The 17,899-nt window shown below is 43.2% G+C and overlaps 1 protein-coding gene across 2 annotated transcripts; it reads left to right on the forward strand.

Annotated features, from left to right (window-relative positions):
- The first annotated feature begins 2,115 nt into the window (after positions 1–2,115).
- LOC306788499 (cilia- and flagella-associated protein 46-like) lies at positions 2,116–6,584 on the forward strand. 2 transcript variants are annotated; one of them, XM_079284047.1, is made up of 10 exons: positions 2,116–2,493; positions 2,837–2,972; positions 3,044–3,254; positions 3,680–3,833; positions 4,433–4,656; positions 4,765–4,878; positions 5,041–5,202; positions 5,573–5,721; positions 6,216–6,314; positions 6,394–6,584. In XM_079284047.1, exons 2-10 carry the CDS (start codon positions 2,950–2,952, stop codon positions 6,470–6,472), a joined length of 1,215 nt encoding a protein of 404 aa, XP_079140173.1. In that variant the 5' UTR covers positions 2,116–2,493; positions 2,837–2,949; the 3' UTR covers positions 6,473–6,584. The 2 variants fall into 2 exon arrangements, with proteins under 2 accessions (XP_079140173.1, XP_079140174.1); XM_079284048.1 differs by having other exon boundaries at positions 3,071–3,254.
- Positions 6,585–17,899: the final 11,315 nt, after the last annotated feature.

Consider the following 17,899-nt stretch of genomic DNA (forward strand, 5'->3'; position numbering starts at 1 on the left):
CCCATGCAAAAATCAGTCAGCGAAGCAGGTTGCCCGCCGTCTCTGGAATGACTTTTTCTGCATATATGGTTTCCCTAAACGCATCCATTCGGATCAGGGAGCCAATTTTGAGAGTCATCTCATTAAGGAGCTCCTGGAGATGGCTGGCATTCAAAAATCACATACCACCCCGTACCATCCTATGGGGAATGGAGTTGTCGAGCGATACAACAGGACTCTTGGGAACATGATAAGGGCTCTACCGCCCCAGTCCAAAGCCAGGTGGCCACAAATGCTTGAGATGCTGACGTTTTGCTACAACTGCACTGAACACGAGACAACAGGTTTTGCGCCTTTCTTTCTCATGTTTGGGAGGATTCCGCATCTGCCTGTCGATGTTGTGTTCCAGCATGCCCTCCCTCATGGTGCTGTTGTTGACCACCATGAGTTTGTCTCTCGCTTGAAACATGACCTGTCTGAAGCTGCACGAATTGTCCGGCTGAACAGTCGGACAGAACAGGCTCGACAGGCGAAGAACTACAACCGCAAAGCAAAAGGGTCACCCCTCACTGTTGGCGACAGAGTCTTGCTTGCAAATCGCGGCGAGAGAGGCAAGAGGAAAATTGCAGACAAATGGGAGTCCACAGTTTATGAAGTGGCATCTGTGAGGCCTGGAATCAATGTGTACAGCATCAAAGATCCTGCGACATCAAGCGAAAAAGTTGTTCATAGAAACCTCCTACTCCCTGTGAGTTTTCTCCCGATGGAAGGTGACGACGCCTTGGAGTCAAGCTGCTCTTCAGTTGCTGGAAGTGGACAATGTGATCCAGTGGTTCCTGTTGCTGTACAGGACAGTGTGACAAAGACAATTGACTGGCTCCTACAAATGGATGATGCAAGTGATGGGGACACTACAGCCAGCCAACCCGATTGTTCTCTTGTTGTGGCTGTGAGCGCTCCGCCCTCGGAGACTGGAGTGACTGTGGTCCCACATACTGTGTGTGAGGTTTTGAATACCTCGGATCCTTCAGTTCAAGCTGCACAGTTGCCTTCCCCTGGACCACTTGCTGGATGTGTGGTGTCCCAGGAAGTACCTTCCCAGCCTTCAGCAGAGGAAGCTCTACATATCCCCTCCCCTAAACAGGCAACTGACACACAGCTAGGTGCACTCACGCAGGACCATGTAGTTTGCACACAGCCACCTCCACTTTGCACTAGGGCAAGTAGACCTGTAAAACCTCCAGTTCGACTCATTTGTGAAGTGAATGAACAGATTGTAGATGACTCAGTGTCATCAGTTGATTCTTTGGTTTCTTTTGTGAGGAACATGTTTTCTGGTTAGAATGCTGACTATTTTGAGGGTTTTTTTACACTTAACTGAGGTATCTTACAGTTGCCTATGTCATAGAGCAGGGTTTACAAAATGAGAGGTGTACACGGCATCTTTTTGTGTCTATGTTGGTAGGGGGATTGGCCAATCCCTTGCTGACTTAATTCCAAGTGAAAAGTTTCTAACTGATTGAACTGGTTATGCTCTTATGACTACGCAATTGGAGTTTTGTCAATTGTATCTTTTTTTTTTCTCTCATTCAATGTGCCCCAATTTAGTAGGATTTAAGGGGGGTGTATGTAACATAGTTGAAGAGGTTCAGGTTAAATCCCGCTAAATGGGAAAAGTCCGCCACCTGCTGTTATAAATGTGTACCTGCACTGAATATCCCCAAAGGACTATGAGGTAATCTAGACGCAAAGGACTATGGGTAATGTTGAACGTGACGGAGGATTTACTGAAGGTAACGGGTCCGTGAATGTCCGTGGACAATATAATGTTAACTAACTTTAAAAGTACACAAGAGTTGAGCTGGCTTTATTTTGTTGAATATTATTTGTCTTAGATAATATTCGCCATGTTTTTATTAAGTTAACTATATGTTTTTTATGTGTTTTATTGCCAGTAAAAAGGTCGCCAATACAGCTAACGTTAGCTAATACTAACTTGATGCCGTCTTTCTAGACAGAGCATGCGCAGTTGTCCGCAAGATGACCCATTCTTCCATGTTGTCCTTTGTCATAAATGCAGGTATGTTACAGTATGTTCTATCGTCTACATGTTTACTCAGTTATACAATTGTTATTATAAAATGAAAAAGGTAACAGTTCAGTGTGAGAAATCTGTATAAATATATTTTTGGTTATATATACTTTTGTAATTCTCCTCATACATTTAAGAGAGACAATTTATGTTCTATTTCGGCTATTTTATTTAAATGAAATTAAACCCACTATACGATCACTGTATCAATGTCAACTATGGGTAATGTTGAACGTGACGGAGGATTTACTGAAGACAGAGCATGCGCAGTTGTCCGCAAGATGACCCATTCTTCCATGTTGTCCTTTGTCATGAATGCAGATGTGGAATAAACCTGCTGTTACCACAAGCCTGACCAGCCCCGAGAGATTCATTTAGCCAGGAGACATCTTCACAGAGGTTACATAAGCATGAAGCAACAGGTGAGTGGTAGAAGAACCCCGACACGGCTCAGTTGTGAAATCTCTGTTTGATCATTTTCAGATGGCTTCATGTTTTGTTCTGCTTCCTGCTATGAATCTGATTGACCACCTGTGTACCTAGTTTACTCTAACAATTTGTTGTTCCATCTATTATTTATATTCATTCCACAATAAACAAGTACGCTTTTTTTTTTTAAGTTGTGACATTTGCATTTGGATGGGCTATCTGGGAGAGCTGAGTTTCTTAGATCTACGTTGATAATGGCTTTGTGAACACACTCTTACATGACAACACGGATCAATCATCTGAGCAGAATACCTGTGTATCTATGCATGTGAGCAGATGAAGAGGACCTCACCCTGAGAGCAGCCATATACAGTCTGTTGCTCCACATCCACATCGATAAAACCGACTGGAAAAGTGCTCTGCAGCTGCTGGACCGAGCTATCGGAGACATGCCTCGCACCAGACACCGGCTGTGAGTAAAAAACACCGAAAAGAAGAAATAACACACAGGGGAGGGAAAAGATACGAGAGTGACAGAAACAGATGGTATTGTCCTCTGTGTTTTACCAGACCGCTGCTGCAACACAGAATACTGCTCAAAGCTCAACAGGGGGAAAGCGTACTGACGGACGTGCAGAAGTTACAAGACGAAGGAGAGCCGTGCTGTTCACTAATGTGGCACCGGGTGGCACTGTGTGCTGGCAACATAACCCAGCAGCTCACCTGCTACCAGAAGTCCATCACCTCTCTGTCGGTAATGTTCTGGCACCATATCTGTATAATTACTTAAACCTGGTACGTCAGCAGATTAATGCAGATAGATCATGTTGGAATCTGTCATAATGGAGAAGTCTGGTCTTAAAGTGAATCCTTTTATTTACTGTGTCTTTTGGCACTGAGCAAAGGTAACATTTTTATCTAAGTCTCTATCGCCATCATGTGGAGCCACTACGTCAGTGCAGCTGTGTTTCCAAGTGTCCCTTTATACAGGAGGAGAGCGTCTCAATTGGAGATAAGTTAAGGTTAGGGTAAGAGTCAGGCTTAGGATGAAATAAATCCTTTCTACCATCTAAAGACGTCACTTCATCCCCAGCTCCAGGCCACATAAAGGACTGTTTCCTGTCAACTGTTAAAAAAACAACAACTTTTGATTTGATTGACTTTTGTGTTTGTGAACAGAGTGAAGCGACTCCGTGGCAGAAGGTCAGCCTTCTGCTGGAGTTTGGAGAGTGGTTGTACTGTCACAACTTCCCCGAAGCCGATGCCCAACACCAGGTCCAGTGGGCCATAGACATCCTTCTACACTTGGAAAGTGAACAGGCAGAAGGATCAGGTAGAACGCATCGACTCGTCTTGTTCATTGTATCACAACTGTGTGACTGACCAGTTAGTTGTGTTAACTATGTTACCGTGTACTCTTAAAATCTACAGGCAAAGTTAACAGATTTTCAGAATTCCCCTTGAGGGACCCATGTGGGCAACACGGTGTTAGTCTGAGCAGTAACATCTGATCTGTCTGATCCAGAAAGGAGCCGTGCCACAGCTTTTTGATAATTTCATCAGCAATTTGTACCCTCATTTTGATTGTGTAAACATTAAACAAAGCAATTATTGTTCAGAGGAAAAGGAACTGACTGGACAAAGAAGCAGATTTCTCAACCTCCCATGTGAGCATAGCGTAGCGCTATTTAAAAGACTGAGGGGTCCTTTGTATTCTCCTGCTATGAGCCCCGTTAACTATTCCCTGAGAGACCAACTGAACACCCAAATAACAGAACAAGTGGGAACTAATTACAGAGATATGTGCCTCTGCATTGTTGGCTTCATTTGTTATTCTTAGTGTAATGATGCTGTGCAATTCTACTTCCGGATTATTCTACACATCTGTTAAACGCTTGTCACAGTCAATCTTTCATGTTGTTTTTCCTCTAGAGGACGACTCCAAAAAACAGGATCTGAGCTCAGCGGAAGGCGAGTCCCTGGTGGGAGTACGGGGCGTGTTATTGACGGAAGGTTTGTCGGATCTGAAGGAGGTGCGGCGCCTCGACAGCTTGGTACGAGCGCACGCTCTACTCGCTGTCATGGCGGACAGGACTTCACCCGAGCACCAGCTTCACCTGCTCAGAGCCTGCGTCTTTGTGCTGCGGATATGGCAGGTAGTGCGTCTCTAACTCTGACAATGTGGACGATGAGGCTGTTGTTCAAATGCGTAGTCGAATGTTTAAGTTGAGTGTGGAGCGTGTGTGCACCGTCTGTCACTCCAGGTGTCCATGGGGGTAGTTTGGGAGATTTCCAATGAGATGGCAAAGAGCCAGCCTCCGACCTCTGCTGCATCCAAAAGGGACAAAGCCAAGGGCCAAGGCAGAAAAGGGAAAGCTGTAAGTCTTATTGCTCAAACTTCATTTTGAATGGCGTTGATTTACACGGCTTAGTGTAAAGCCCTAGGTATTTACCTTCCAATGATAAAGCGGTGGCTTTGATTGGTTTGTCAATAACAGTCATCTACCGTTTAATATATCAAAATAATCTGTTTCGACCAGCCTACCCCTGCAGAAGAGAGACCTGAAGCCGTTGTCTTGGATCAGGAGCTTCCTTCCACGCCACAGGACTGGGCTCGCTACGTCTGTCCTGAACAGGCCCGGCTCATCTTCAGAACCAGCGCTCACCCCCACTGCATCAATGCACACAGCATTACAAAGCAGGCAGGTCTCAGAGTCATCACTATACCGGGTATGGTGTTGTCCCTCATTTCAGTCTGGTTTTCAGCATAGCAGGGATTGTGGCTGCTGGTTGTATAGAACTAGGGGTGACACTTGATGTCGCTCTAAGAAGCTGTCCTTTGTTGGTGAAGAGGAAGTTCATTTATTGATCTCTGTGGGTCACATTCTGATGTTCTAAGAGGTTGAAACTTCAGCATTCTGAAATCAATATGTGTTGAGATTGGGTTTGATGGCACCGGGGCCACTTCCTGTTCTGATAAAGCACCGGATAGTATTAATATGGAACATTTTTCGGCTATGCACGTAAGAATATGGTTTTTATTTCTGTATTTTTGATTTTGTTTGGCTGCAGACTCGAAGCCTGTTTTGTCTCGACCTGCTGGAAAAGGAGCTCCACTCCCTCTCACTCGACCACCTGACGCTGCCCATCATGCATCTTGCTGAGACCATCGCTCAAGACCTGTTGGAGAGGAGGAGCCTCTCAGACCTCTACCGACTGAGGTAAGAACACTGGGGAGTTAAACGGGGAAACTCCACAGCTCTTACACGTTAAAGTCCTTTGGGAGTAGTACTGCATGTGAGAGGAAATACACACCCGATCTCCAACCGAACTGTCCGCAGTCCAGTTGCATTGTGGGTAATCTAGATGCCAGGTTTTGACCGGGAAGAGGAATGCATTGGATTAAAAACCTGGTTATGCTGCATCGATTTCGATCCTTTTTCTTAACTGAACATTGCATGTTTGAAAATGTTGTCGAAGTGCAATGCTAAAGTTTTTAAATATATTATATACATTTACTTTAATTGAATTGTGTGCCACTGCAAGCTAATGATTTGACTAAAGTCAAACTTGCTTCATTTACAGTCAACCGTCCAATCACAGAACTGATGAGCATCAACTTATAGCCGAATTAGTTACCGTACTTTTAGTTACTTTCAGAAATAATGAAGTGACTTTGTATGTCTCTTGTGGCTCTTTCTTCTCCCCCAATTAGGATTGTGAGGCGCTGTAGTCAGCTGGGTTTGGAGACGCATTCACCGTATCAGGAGGAGCTCCTGAATCTGAGTAAGATCCAAGAACAAGAACAGATGGGGTAAGACAACACGGCCGTACAGATTTATTGCTTGTACATTTAGCTTAAATGACCTGTGATCTCATGTTCATGGTTCCAGGTGCCACAAAGTGATGGCTTTGTCACAGGAGAGAAGAGGCCTTCACAAAGCTTCCAATCAGGTGCTTCTTACAAAGTAGATAGATGGATGTTTTCAATTCTGCTTCAAATCAACTCAAAGAAATGACAATGAACATGAACAACGTTTGACTTACTCTAGTTGTATTACTTCTAGGAGGATTGTTAGCAATCGCTCACAGGTGACTTATATTGATGGAGATTGACGATGGTATCGTTCTTTTATTGTGTTTCTTTTCTTTTCTGTTGCTTCCGTTCTTTCGCATGGTGGTGTGGATGTTTGTGTGTTGTTGCACTTGTATACAGTATGTCTTTACCATTTAAATCAATAAAAAGTGAATAGTCTATTGTGGTGATTTTTCAGACGGTGGAGGTGGGTGGAATGGCTGGCTTTGGGCGACCGAGGAGTGATGTGTGTGCTCAGGACATCTCACCCCAATCAGACTGCAATTTTCGCAAATTCTGGAAACGCCGTTTTTCTATGTCGTCACTATTATGCGACCACGCCCCCTCCACTAACGCAGGCATGCGTGTGTGAGAGAGATTGGATTTTATAGTAAATTGTGTAAATGTAAATAGTTTGGACTGTGTGTGTGTTTACAATAGGTGTTTCCATAAATCCGTGGTGTGTGTGATCTGTGATGATAAACTTCACATCATCTTGACCCAGAGCATACATACAAGGTTCAACCAAGAATGAAACATGTCAGCAGTTTCATTTGTGTTGATTTATTATATAACATACTGAATAGAAAGGCAGTAGACATGAACTAAACTAAACTTGAATCACTGCATGCTTCCAACGACATCATGCAAAGATTGCACAATTCATGAAACCCAAATTGATCTCATTTAATTGAGTACCATGTGGGGCTTTTTATTTGTCACTGGATGATACCGAGCAGCCCTCGTCTGTTATTTTATTGCTTTGTGAAGCAAAAACAAGGGACACTAATCATGCATGTATGTCATCTGGACAACCACCACATGATGGCAGTATTGTAACTTGATTCACTTTTTATTCACTGATATATTTTTGCCAACAGATGGCACCACAGTCTCACTTGCAGTACTACTAGTAAGAAGCCCTCTTTTCTTCTTCCAAACACAATCATCCCATCTCCCCAATTAAGCAAGACAACACTGTGCGGGGTGAAACTGTAACATTAACTCAGACTGCAGACTGTGTTGAAAGTAAGACAGTATTGTTCTCAGCCGTGACCTCATTTTACACGTTTAGTCTGTTGCTCATTATCAGTCGATGGGATAAGTCTGGGAGCAGGAAGGGTGGGAGAGTCTTCCTCTCGCTTTACTGTCAAACGTCTGTGTGTGATCATAACAATCCAACTGAGAGCTGGACTGAGATTTCTATCCAGTAGATATCATGCAAATTGAACACTGATTTGAAACAGCGTCTCCCCCCTGAACCAAATGTATTTACAAAACTCTCAGTTTAACTGATGTGGTGTTATATTATGAGTTCTGAAAATACTATAAGGTTGTCGTACATTGTCAGATTTTTGAATTATATCAGAAATATGATATTGTTTCCAAGACAAAGACATATTTAGAAAGTTTGTCACACATTTATTTGTATTGTGCTCCTCTGTAAACAGTATACATACAGTACATACAGTTTACATGAACATGCTGTGTTCTATGTGACAAATACAACTGTCTCCTTCTTGACTTGTGAGCAGATGCAAAGAGCTGCTGACGGCTTCCTGTGTGTGTGTGAGGAGCTTCCCAAACCCACCAGCACAGAAGAAGCAGATGGAGACAAACTACGTCCTCTGTGCCGGTGGGGACGGGACGCCCCTCCTCCTCTCGGCTGGTGGGTGGAGCGGGTGGTGTCGGAGGGGGGGGAGGGGCAGGGAGGATGTCACCGTACTCACTGGGTCTCAGGAGTCCTGCCCTGTGAGACACAAACACAAGAGATGAATACTTTTAACTCAACTATACAACCTTTACATTGTTCAATGATGGAATCTTATTACTGATACTTCTGTCGTCTTAGTGAGGGATTACTTACTCAGCCCACTGAAAGAAAGGCGACCACCGCTCTCCATCTGGTCCTGCAGTCATCCATCCTTCTCATCTGGTCATGTGGTCTCTGTTGTCTAGGAGATCCAGGATGTTGCTTCCTGTGTTACAGCCATCGATACCTGAGTAAAAGAGACTTGGAAAACTTTTCTTAACGTTAGTAATTTTTACCATACCCATCAGCGCTAAAGTGGGTCAATCCAACGGCCCCAGTGCAAGGCGCTACATGGGGTGTCATCAGCCCTGACAGATGCAAAGGCTACCATGAGAACCACTGGTCCTGCTTCAAAGTGGACTCAGTGGTTGCTCCGATGACATTTCCGGGAGGATTGATCCATCCAGCATGCATATGGGTAGATACCAAAGAAAAGCCCCAGTGCAAGGCGCTACATGGGGTGTCACTAGCTCAGCCAGACTCAAAGGCCGACCCTCAAGAATAAAGAAAGGTTGAGCTGTGAAAAAATGAAGATCCTACAGAAAAGCCCCAGTGCAAGTCGCTACATGGGGTGTCACTAGCTCAGCCAGACTCAAAGGCCGACCCTCAAGAATAAAGAAAGGTTGAGCTGTGAAAAAATGAAGATCCTACAGAAAAGCCCCCCTCAGTCTCTTCATAGCAGCCTCCTGCTCGTCGTCGCTCTCTTCCCTGCGTCGTTTTGTGGAAGAGCCGAGGCCAGAAGTTGAGGGAACTACTGCATCTGTGAGCTCTTCTGAAGAATCTTCCAAGATGAAGTCTTCAAAGTCCTCGTCCTCAATGACTTCAAAGTCCTCAATGACAATGATGTCAGTCTCTTCAGGTTGCAAATACCCGTACCTGTCCATAATAACATCAAAAAGCACTTCCCAAATACCATAACTAGGGCACCGGTTGAAAACAGTATAGAAAGTAGGAAGGTTGGGAGCAGGGTAGGTAACGAACTCGAAAGCACGGTAGTAACCTGGATAAGGACTAAAGCAGTGTTGTCCCACTATCACAAATTGTGCTTGTAGGAACTGCAACACACCCCTACCCTCCTGAAGCCAGTCAAAGCCAACCTCGTCCTCGGGCAAAAGGGCGGCATCAGGGCGGACTGAGGTAGGAAGAAAAACATTTATTAAAAAAAACGTCACATCCACAAGCCACCAACTAACACAAAGCCACCGCTAGTCTGATTCAAAAGGCAACTATTTCAGTATTTATCAGGAGCAAATTATGAAAATGCTATTTCCATGTGAGACCATAGCCACGGTCCAAACTGATTCTATAGGGAAAGGCCAGTGTGCACATTATCACCAGCCGAGCACTTTTAAAAAACGCTCTTACATTTGGAACTGGATTCAGAAAACGTCATTCACATATAATATAATCAGACATTTGCCCAAACTATTTTCCACTCCTTCATAGTATATATGCACTCATTCAGGCTCATAACAATATTGATCCGTTGGTGCATTTTAATGAATATCTTGAAGCTAGCTCTCAAATGTTCCTTCTTTTACTTATATCTTGCCATGGTGCAAGAAGAGTTCTATTTCTAAAATGGTGGAGGCGCCATTTTGTTTCCGAGATTGTCAACACAAAAATCGACGATTTGATCCCCTCAAACAAAAATAATGGTGTTTTCATGTCCCTACACATGTGTTAACACATTCCACACCTATTTCGAAGAAGAAAGTCCAGTCTTAACATATTGTTTTACACCAGAAACTGTGAGTGGCCTCACAATATGAGTTTTTCTAATAGCTAGCTTAAATGCTGAACATTCTTTAGCTTAATATTTAGCTTAATATTCTTAATTTAACGTAATTAAACGCACGTTTTGTACTGCAATGGCCTTTTATGGAGTCAAGGAACATTAACAAACACATTTGGCATGAAATTTTAAAAATAAATAAAAATGTTTTACCTGTAGGTCCGAAGATCTGGTCTGGTCTGCCCACCGGGGCCGGGGGTCCACTGGAAGCCATTCTGTCCAACTGGTATTGTTTGCTGTAGGTATTCAACTCAGTTCGCCAACAGTTAGTTTTGGAGGTGATCAGATGTCTGAGAGCTCAATCTTGTAGGTGCAGCATAAACTTCAAGTGCAACTCAGAAACGCCGTTTTTCTATGACGTCACTATTATGCGACCACGCCCCCTCCACTAACGCAGGCATGCGTGTGTGAGAGAGATTGGATTTTATAGTAAATTGTGTAAATGTAAATAGTTTGGACTGTGTGTGTGTTTACAATAGGTGTTTCCATAAATCCGTGATGTGTGTGATCTGTGATGATAAACTTCACATCAGGGGCGGACTGGCCATCGGGGATACCGGGGGAATCCCCGGTAGGCCGACGGGGTTTGGGCCGGTCTCTGACATCGCCGGCCCGACTATATTATATGCTTCACAGAACACGTTCAATTGACTCTAATACCGAAAGTCAATAATCAGTGAAAACTGTATCAACAGTATAGACTGACATTATACTACTCCTCGCGATCTGAGACGCAATAGCACGGCTGGACACTACGGTGCTTTTAAAAACTTTTCTCCATAACCGCGGTCTGCGCCGTGCGCTCGTGCCGGGCGACGGTCGGGGCGGGGCCGGCGCAGGTGCGAATGGCCGCTGTAGACCGGCGAAATACAGGGGCGGCTCGACTGTCACGGCGTCCATGAATCGAGAAGGACTTCTTACTGGAACTGAAACGATGTACTGGGATTAAATTCTTTGTCAACAAAGAATTTGGTAAGTGACAAACTGCGTTTGTTTTTTTTACATCTGCAGTAACGTTTTTATGAATAATATTTGATGGCTCGTGCTCTTGTGTGGTGGAATGCGTGGATCCGCTGCAGGTCTGCTGGATTGATGTGCTTTGTTGTCATATGAATATATGTGACTGGTTCTTATGACTTTGTGGCTGTCCTTGTGTTAATTACGTTGATTTGACCATGCGTTGTCAGTTATTGACGTAGCGTCCCGTCACGGATTCATGTATCTGCAGCTTGCGTCACTCGCTCAGAGACAAGCCGTTTTGAGTGCGAGCTAGCAGCATGGCACCGGTACCAAAACGTAAATCCTTTAAAGGTGGAGCTGAAAAGCTCAGGGAGAAAAAGAAGAGATATCTGGAGGAAGGTGCATCAAAATATTTAAAAATCTCTGACTTATTTGGGAAACCACCGACTGGTGACAGTGTTGATGGTAAGTTGTGGCATTGACTTGGCCAATGTTAGCTTGCTTTTCACAGATGAGGTAGTGTTCGGCTACAAGCTAGCCTAGCTAACGTTAGCTAGATAAATGATAAATGTCCAAAATTGAGACCGTTATGATCTGGTCAAATAAGCAAGCTGGCGCTGTTCGCATCATCGAGATTATTTAATTTAACATGTTAGCCGTAGTTACTTGCTTACAATCGATGAGCAAGCTATCCATGGTGGTAGTTGTAAAGAGGGCAATCTTATCATTTCTAATAATTTATGTCAAATAATGTTTAAGTTAACCAGCTCTCAACAGCACCTGGAGGCTTTTATGTTGATGGCTACTCAGACAGATGTTTTGCAGATGCTGGACAGTGAGAAAATCATAGACGGTGTTGCAGAAAAGAGTGAGCTGCTGCAAAAACTACTCGTGTAGTGAGGTAATAATAACACATGAGTATACTGATATTGTTTTTTATTACTATGTGACTATAATGCACCTGGGCTGGCAGAGTTAGTTTAGGTTCTGTTACTTAACTTATTGTTTTGTTATGCACCTTCAACACCCCTACACATACACACACACACAATCACACACCCAGCATGCAACACTACTGATACCACTGATGTTCACACCCCATCGTATGTTCTGTTCATTTCAATATAGTTCAAACTAATTCTACCCTCTGATTCCAGTTTCTTTATTGTGTGGTCTTTCTCTGCTGACATTCATTCCTTAAGGCTCTGTAGTTATACGTATAACCATCTGATACTAGCCCAAAGTTCAGCATATTCATCGAGCAAACTACTACCTTGGAGTATTATTATAAAAAAAAACATATATGATGTAATTTCTTTGTAATCATCGAAAATAATGTTAAGTGTATGGGTATTTTTCCAAGTAGGCCACTGACATCGATACGTGCGATGCATTGAGTGGGCCGGTCTGACAGTAAACTCCCGGGCCACTTTTTTCCCCCAGTCCGCCCCTGCTTCACATCATCTTGACCCAGAGCATACATACAAGGTTCAACCAAGAATGAAACATGTCAGCAGTTTCATTTGTGTTGTTGATTTATTATATAACATACTGAATAGAAAGGCAGTAGACATGAACTAAACTAAACTTGAATCACTGCATGCTTCCAACGACATCATGCAAAGATTGCACAATTCATGAAACCCAAATTGATCTCATTTAATTGAGTACCATGTGGGGCTTTTTATTTGTCACTGGATGATACCGAGCAGCCCTCGTCTGTTATTTTATTGCTTTGTGAAGTAATAAAATCACAGTTTTATTTTTGAATTGTTATTAATATTCAACTTTATATGCACATAGTGAGAAGATCACTTTGTGGTGCATTTTGCGACACATTTCTAAAAACAAGGGACACTAATGATGCATGTATGTCATCTGGACAACCTCCACATGACGGCAGTATTGTAACTTGATTCACTTTTTATTCACTGATATATTTTTGCCAACAGATGGCACCACAGTCTCACTTGCAGTACTACTAGTAAGAAGCCCTTTTCTTCTTCCAAACACAATCATCCCATCTCCCCAATTAAGCAAGACAACACTGTGCGGGGTGAAACTGTAACATTAACTCAGACTGCAGACTGTGTTGAAAGTAAGACAGTATTGTTCTCAGCCGTGACCTCATTTTACACGTTTAGTCTGTTGCTCATTATCAGTCGGTGGGATAAGTCTGGGAGCAGGAAGGGTGGGAGAGTCTTCCTCTCGCTTTACTGTCAAACGTCTGTGTGTGATCATAACAATCCAACTGAGAGCTGGACTGAGATTTCTATCCAGTAGATATCATGCAAATTGAACACTGATTTGAAACAGCGTCTCCCCCCTGAACCAAATGTATTTACAAAACTCTCAGTTTAACTGATGTGGTGTTATATTATGAGTTCTGAAAATACTATAAGGTTGTCGTACATTGTCAGATTTTTGAATTATATCATAAAAATGCGAAAATAAATGTAAAAGTTGTCTTACCAGCACAGGTACGGGCCATCTCTCCAGCACACTCCCCACAGGTGCTCCTCCTCCTTCAGCCGAAGATATTCAGGCGCTTCTGTTGTCCACGAGTAGCGATAGTAATTTCGCCAACAAGTTTCGAAAGTAGCTTTTCTCAAGAAGTTAAAAACTCAAAGAGTCGGCTCTCCACGGTATGTCCAAGAGGTGTTTACGCTCAGGTCCAAGTGCAGAGTGAGCGATCAGAATGTTCTGAGGCCTCAAGTGGGTCCGTTTCCATGGCATTCAGTGACGCGTGCATGTGTGAGTGTGTGAGTGCGTGCGTGCGATTAGCCAAGACAGAGAGAAATATGAATTATTTTATCTTATATATAATATATTTTGTATTTGATTTATGCAATTGGGTCCTGGACTTCCTTAGTGAGAGGCCACAAGCAGTACGTGTCGGCAACAACACCTCACGCATCATCACCCTAAGCACTGGGGCCCCACAAGGCTGTGTGCTCAGCCCCCTGCTCTTCACCCTGCTGACTCACGACTGCGAACCTACATACAGCACCAATCACATGGTGAAGTTCGCAGACGACACCACTCTGGTTGGTCTCATCACCAAGAACAATGAGACCAACTATAGGAAGGAGGTCAACCTTCTGACCACGTGGTGCAGTGACAACAATCTCCTGCTGAATGTCACCAAAACTAAGGAGATTGTTGTTGACTTCAGGAGAGGCCACACTGTACACCCGCCACTGACCATCGATGGTGCTGCTGTGGAGCAAGTAGAAAGCACCAAATTCCTGGGGGTGCACATCAGTGACGACCTCTCCTGGGCCACCAACTGCGCATCACTGGCAAAGAGAGCCCAGCGGCGCCTCTACTTCCTCCGCAAGCTGAAGAGAGTAAAAGCCCCCACATCAGTGCTGAAATCATTTTACAGGGGCACCATTGAAAGCATCCTGTCTAGCTGCATCACTGTGTGGGGCGGTAGCTGCACCCAACACAGCAGAAAGGCACTACAACGCATTGTAAAGACAGCCGGAAAGATCATCGGTGCCCCACTCTCCTCGTTACAGGAAACATACACCACCCGCCTCACCCGGAAAGCTACTCAAATCGCAAGCGACCCAAGTCACCCTGCACATAGTCTGTTCAGCCTCCTACCCTCTGGAAGACGGTACAGGAGCCTCCGCTGCCGCACCACCAGACTAAAGAACAGCTTCACCCACCAAGCTGTAAGGACACTGAACTCTCTCCCCTCACTCCCCCCAATCATATCCTCCAGCCTGACGGGAAGCTGAAGCTGACCCCCCCCCCCCCCCCCCCCCTAGTACAGAAGTAGTGTAAATATGTATCCATATTTATATTATATTAATTTCACACACACACATACACACACATTATTATATTAATTGCCCATTTTCCCGTCTTTATGTGTATTGAACGTCCCTATGTGTATTGAATGTTTTATTGTAGGATAGTATATGTTTTAACTAGGATATCTGTCTTTACCTAGCCTAGGAAGTGTTTTATGTTTTATGTGTGGTGCTTGCACTTTATGTTCCACCGTGGGAGAGTGGGAAACGTAATTTCGATTCCTTATATGTCCTGACATGCAAGAGATTGACAATAAAAGCTACTTTGACTTTGACTTATACGAGTTATTTTTATTTTTATCTTCCAGTGCTCTATTGCCATTCAGTACAGCTAGTTGTCTCTGCTTATTCTAACACAACAAATCTGTATTGGAAATTGAGAGAGAGAGATTAAGTAAATATATATATACATTTATTTATTTCTCAATGAATCTTTCTAGTAGAGCAAAGAGCCTGGATACTTGCAATCCTAAGGCAGAGGACAGTTAACAAAAACAGCAGCAGCAAAACAAATATCAGCAAACGTGTTTATTAACTTGCAGTAACACATATGCACATACTTTATATTCTTTCTATAAATTGTCCCTTTTTCTGCTTACAAGGCAGGATTATTATGCCTCCCCTGCAGGATTATTTTCTCCAAAATTGTCCAAATCACATTCAGTAAATGATGAAAAGAGAAACATTTATCAATAATATTCACACAAGGATGCAAACTTAGAAGATTGACACATTTTACACAGCAGAATACACACAAATTCATAGAGAAATAATTTACATGGATGTCTTATTGTGGGTTTAAATAAATAAAAGAAAAAGGTGACAGTCACAACGGTCATCTGTGTGACAGCAACAATAACACATCAGAAGTGTATTGTCCTCTCTACTGGTTGTCCTATTAGTAAAGGCTTTATAGGATGAGAGCTAATTTTACTGTAACCTTAAGTACAAGATGGTCAAATGGAGATATTACAAATGGACTAATGTCTTCATTCCAAGCTACGGTTGCTGAATGTTTGTCCCCGGTGAAGAGGCCGTCGTTCTCCCCCCTCAGCTCCTGGCTCCCTGGAACAAAACAAAATGTAGAGTTAGTTTTATTTCACACCACAAAACAAAAGGAGCAAAATACTCAAATTCAGTTTATCCGTGTAATTAATCTCAACGTTTGTAACGTTACCGGACTTAAAGTGATATTTCAGGTTCACAACCTGTCTACTTGAGCTCCTGTTGGTCCGTTAATGGACATAATCGTCACAATCTCAGTAAAATATTGGTCAACCTCTGAGGTTTGAACGTGAAGGCATTAAAAGTTACTTTCCAAGCTACCGTCGGATGCAAGCAGACGAGCTCCCGCTAACATTAGCTTGTTAGCTAGCTTGTCAGCTATTGTCACGTAACTTAACCGATCATTTTAACAAACGTGATGTTATAGCTCCCGGTAATGGAGTAACGTATGTTAACGTATGTAACGCTGTGCACTTTGCCTCAGGCATGACTTTGTTAGCTAAGGTTAGCTACGCGTAGCTAACATTAAACTGCTGTCTATCAGCAAAAGCGCTGCTTTGATGGCTGTGACATTTTCAACATAAATAAAAGCACTAACTAAAACCATTAAGTAGGTCAAGTGACTCTTCCAGTAAATAATAATATATTATATATTTAAAGCGATTTGTATAGCGTGGACAGTTCTGAGAGTAATGAGTGAATGGCAATTACATCATGAGGTGCACCAAGCTATCAACAAACTGTCTGAAGGCAAAGCAAGTGGCTTAGACCATATTACTGCTGAACACCTTAAATATGCTAGTCCGAGGTTAGCTCCTCTCCTCGCTATTTGTTTTACTGGCTTCATGATTCACGGCTTGTTACCAGACTCAATGCTGTCTGTTCTCTTAGTGCCAGTCATTAAAAACAAAGCTGGTGAAGTATGTAGCCGAGAGAATTACAGGCCCATTGCTTTGGCCAGCGTACTGTCAAATGTCCTGGAAAGAATTCTGCTGGACAGAAGACAGGACTTTATCACCTCCACAGATCACCAGTTTGGCTTCAAAGCCAAACATGGCACTGACTTGTGTGTATATATGCCTTAAAGGAAATTGTAAACAAATACAGAGGTCAAAACTCATCAGTTGTTTTGTCTTTTATTGATGCCTCTACAGCTTTTGATCGTGTTAATCAGAGTAAATTATTTTTTAAACTGAGCCAAAGAGGTGTCCCCACATACATTGTGAGAATTCTGGCTTACTGGTATGCGCACCAGAGTATGCAAGTAAAATGGGGTAAAAGTGTGTCAGCCCCATTTGGGGTTAGCAATGGTGTCAGACAAGGGGGAATTTTGTCCCCAATTCTGTTTAATCTGTATGTTGATGATCTGTCCAAGCAACTGACAGCCTGTAATACTGGGTGCATGATTGGAAATACTCTGGTTAATCACATCATGTATGCAGATGATCTGGTGATCTTTAGTCCTGTGTATATTTAGACAGGTCCCACAAAGAATTGCTCAACAACTTTGCTTGATGGCCACTGAGGAGCCATCTATGCTGCTTTGAAATTCTGGCAGGTAATACATCTTTCTGTCAATTAACCCTCTAACTAGGAACTCCGAGTCCATGGCAGGGAGTGCCACTGTAGTTTGCCTTGCCTCACGATTTTCTCCCATCACATCAGTAACAGTATTTGGTTTGACCAAGTAAATTATTTTTGCACACTGAGTGGCCTGATTTCTAGTGATGCACTTTGAAGTTAAGAAGCGTTGGGACCAGGAGCCTAAAGAGGTGCTTTGTGTGAGTCAGAGAGTGGGGGGAGAGCGAGAGAGTGAGAGAGATGTAAAAATAAGTCTATTTTATTTGAATTTAGAGACTACAGTGAGTTGTTTGAACTCAAGTTAGTAGTCAATCAATACAAACAAGTGTCAACCTTTTTGGTCCTC

Source organism: Melanostigma gelatinosum (assembly GCF_949748355.1).
Source record: "Melanostigma gelatinosum genome assembly, chromosome: 14".
NCBI classification, from domain to species: Eukaryota; Metazoa; Chordata; class Actinopteri; order Perciformes; family Zoarcidae; genus Melanostigma; species Melanostigma gelatinosum.

Coding starts and splice junctions, on each gene's coding strand:
- LOC306788499 (XM_079284047.1), top strand. CDS start 2,950: ATGCCTCGCACCAGACACCGGCT. Junction 3,255..3,679: donor AGTCCATCACCTCTCTGTCG/GTAATGTTCTGG, acceptor GTTTGTGAACAG/AGTGAAGCGACTCCGTGGCA. Junction 6,315..6,393: donor CAAGAACAAGAACAGATGGG/GTAAGACAACAC, acceptor TCATGGTTCCAG/GTGCCACAAAGTGATGGCTT.